This window comes from Bison bison, unplaced genomic scaffold, assembly GCF_000754665.1.
Source record: "Bison bison bison isolate TAMUID 2011002044 unplaced genomic scaffold, Bison_UMD1.0 scf7180017864472, whole genome shotgun sequence".
Taxonomy (NCBI): Eukaryota; Metazoa; Chordata; class Mammalia; order Artiodactyla; family Bovidae; genus Bison; species Bison bison.
In genome coordinates this window covers 661,828-665,571 of record NW_011495033.1, presented here as the reverse complement: position 1 = coordinate 665,571, position 3,744 = coordinate 661,828, and the positions used below count along the sequence as shown (strand labels likewise).

Genomic DNA, 3,744 nt, shown 5'->3' with positions numbered 1-3,744 from the left:
GCGGGGCTCACCAGACGCGGTGGAGGTGGAGGCCTGGTCGTCCTCGGGCTGGCCCGTCTGCCGGAGCACGCGGTCGATCTCCAGCACGTCCATCCACTGGCTCAGCTCATGCTTGAGCTCCGCCAGCCGCTGCTGCGTGGCAATCTTCTCCCGCGCCAGCCGCTCCATCTCATGCTCATATTCTTTCTCTTTCCTCTTCAGGGACTGGAGAACAGGGCAAGTAACAGCAGGGTACCCTGAGCAGGAGCCAGAGCCCATGGTGCCACCAACATCTCCTTCACCCACCCTCACCTGCGCATCGGGGGCCCAGGCTGCCAGGGAGCTGCGGGAAACCACACCTGCCTCTCGGTCCATGGCTCCACCTAAGGAGGCCCAGCATCTGTGGAGAGGCTGTGAGCTCACAAGCAGGTGCAGATTCAGGCCAGTCCCTCCCCTACCCCTACATGATTCTGTCCTGAGGGGCTCTGTTGCCTCTTGCCCCATCCACCCTCCTGGGAGTATCTCCTTCCATTCTGCTGAGAAGGGGAGAAAGGGTAGGAGACTTCTCAGGCAGTGCCCAAGGCCTGCACCGCCATTCACACCATTCTGCCGCTATGGATGTGGATACCACGAGCTACCCTCCATGGAACCCGTTCCTCAAGGATCCCCAGACGATCCTGCCCTTTGTCCCTTCATCATTCACTTGTCTCCTTAACTTCAACGCTCTTGCAGGACGGCCAGCAGATTCTGAGACCCCTACCTCACCTCCTTGACCACCTCCATCTCCTCCTGAACAGCTGCTGACTTGCGCACATCCTCCCCACGGTGCCCACCTGCACCGCCTCGCACGCCGCTCTATTCCCACACTCCCCAGGCCCCGGGATGTGGCCTTCCTTCCCCTCCTGGACCTGAGCAGCCTCAGCTACTGAGAAACAGCTCTTAGGAGGACAGCACCTCGGCCTCCATCTGAGCCGCCCTGGAGAAGCCCCTCCCCGCTTGACGCTGAGGCCATCCCGTCACTCAGAACACTGGAGGGCGCTCCTTGTCTGCCACCCGATCTCCCCTTCCACGCCTCCAGGGCCACGGGCCGCCTCTCCTCTCGGGGCTGACCCTCCCGGGGCACACTCCCCCATGAGAAGGGTCCCCAGTTTCCCTTCGTCCGATGCTTGTTAGCAGCTCTGGAAGGCCAGCTCCTATTCTGTTCCTCAACTCCCTTCTGCACCGTCTTTCCTTGTTTTCTGTGACCTCCTGTCTGAAACTTTATTAAACTAACACATCTTAAATCCCGCAGGCCTCCCCGTGGCCAGCTTTTCCTTGGCCCAGGCATGTCATGACCGCAGGGTCCAACAGACGACGTGGACAATCCTGACCTCCCGAGCTTCTAGTCGCCGAGGCTTGCCAGTCCTGGCCAGGTGTAGGCCCCCATGTGTCTCCCTCCTCACCCCTTCAGGTCTCGTCCGCTGGAGCTCCTCCACAGCCCAGCCCCCTCTCACGTCCTCCGGGTACACCAGCCTGCTCTCAGGCTCGCTCGTCTTAGGAGTGGCACCCCACACCGCACCGCTCCCCCTAACCCCAAGCGTTCAATGAGACTGTCAGCCTTAATGAGACTGACACTGGCTCACATGACCCCCTAAGTACTTCCAGTTTTGTTTTTCCATCTCAACACACGCTCTCCCAGTCCAACCCTGTGAGAGGAGTACACACTGTTCTATGGTTAGCTTACATCCCGACACTGCGGGTGGCCAGGACACAGCCATGTGACCTCTTGGCCAAGCACCTGTGAGGACCGGAGGGTGCTAGTCCCCACATCTACCCTGTCTATCCCCATCATCACAGGATAATCAGTCTCTCATGAGACTTGAGCTTCCCCTGACTCCATTTCCTTTGGGCAGTCTTGCAACAGCCTTTCCCAACTGTTCACCTGAACTCCTGGGCACGCAGGTCTTCAGCTCCACACATGGACTAGGCCCAGCTTCCCCACGCTCCCTCCCGAGCCCCATGTTCCTTGCATTCCTGACCTCACTGGTCAGAGACGCCTCAAGCCATTAGTGCCTGTGACACGTAACCCAGACACGGCCATACAGTGCACTGTCCTGAAAGCCAGCAGCTTTACACTTTTTACACTTTTTGCCAGTCCCAGGCCACAATCAGCCCCCTCTATCACCCTGGCTTCGAGATTAACCTGCCTCCCCCACCAACATTTCTGCCAGAAAGCTCCCCCATTGCCCCACTCCCCCCACGCACACCCGGCTTCTCCCTGAGAGGCCAGTGGTAGACAGGCCATCGGAAGGGGCCACGGTGATCACGAGGTGTGGGGTGAGTCAGCTCTCAGGCCTGTCCTGAACTCTATGCACTAGCGGGGCCGGCTGACTGCCAGCTCAGAGACAATTAATCAGGAGCCAAAACCCCCACTCCTCACCTAGTCCAGGTCTCCACAGGTATAGACATCCCTGGAAAGTTTTCCCAAGGTCTAACTTTTGTCCCTATCGTTTCATTTTAAGCCCATTTCCTTTCTAAGAAGACTGGATGTGTTGTTTGGTACCTGCCTACCCCACTTCCTGTTTCTGTCCACTTCTCTGAGAACTTTCTTCAAATCCTTTACCTCCAAGGCACTGTGGCTCTGGCTGGGGGCTACAGCCTTCCCAAAGCTTCCTCCCTCAGCACACAACAAAAGTCCTCAGTCTCCACCCTCTCTGTGGTCTCTCTGGTACCCACTTCCAACTCCCATCTCAGCATAGCAACCCTCCTGACCACGTTCAACTTCCAAAATGCATCTTCCTCCCTCCTACTGGAAAAACTCTGGCCTGTGCTGGGCTCTCTGCCCGGCACTTGTCTTGGTCACCCTGGCCTTCAGGTCCCAGCTTAAAGGCCCTTTCCTCAGTAGCAACTTCCCCAACTCCCCCGAACACATGCTGTGACCCCTGTCCTGACTATGCCCTTGGAGCAGATTCCTCTGCTTGGTTATTTTATAATCTGCAGCAAGACCAAACCTAAAGACAGAGTTCTGCACTTTTTCCCTTGCTCCCCACTTATTATCGGCCCAATCAGACACAGGGCTGTCCAAAAAAACCTGAATGAGTGAACGAATAAATGAAGTTGGAGATTTATGGAGAACCTTGTTAAGTTTCCCAGCATTTCTGCTTCTGTTGCCAGCCCCAGGACAAGTATCTTTTACGGACAGCTAGGGGCCACCTTGCTTCCCACTCAGGCCAGGCCCGTATCCCAAATCTGCTGGTTTTACTGAGTCTTTTATTTCTGATGTACTTTCAAATACACCGTCTTGCAATCAAGGCTTTCTGCCCTAAGTACTTCTATACAGGGAGGAACGCACCGTTCCATCCTTCTTCCTTCTCAACAATTGCTGCTGCTGCTGCTAAGTCGCTTCAGTCGTGTCCAACTCTGTGCGACCCCACAGACGCAGCCTACCAAGCTCCTCTGTCCATGGGATTTGCCAGGCAACAGTACTGGAGTGGGATGCCATCGCCTTCTCCCAACAATTGCTATTAAGTTACTATTTACAAATGACCAATTCTCACGTCCTTACCACAAAGATATTATTACTTTTTCCCACTTTAGCATCATCGCAGTACAAGAGGAAACCGATATTCACAGAAAATGTCGCAGAATTTAGACAGGAATTTGCTCCCAGGCTACATGATTTCCTGTAGCTGAAGGAGTAGCAACTTAAGTCTCCAGCCCGAGTTCTGCAGAAACATCCCAGAAAACACCCTCCCGGAGACCCTCTGAAACTCGACGCTGGGCCCC

At 55.6% G+C, this 3,744-nt stretch overlaps 1 protein-coding gene across 1 annotated transcript in view; it reads right to left on the bottom strand.

Moving 5' to 3' along the window:
• The window catches only part of MNT (MAX network transcriptional repressor), a 16,553-nt gene that overhangs the window by 3,786 nt on the left and 9,023 nt on the right, over positions 1 to 3,744 (bottom strand). Inside the window, exon 6 of the mRNA XM_010861663.1 lies at positions 12 to 204. Coding sequence (XP_010859965.1) covers positions 12 to 204 — 193 coding nt within the window. The remainder of the gene's footprint in view (positions 1 to 11; positions 205 to 3,744) is intronic.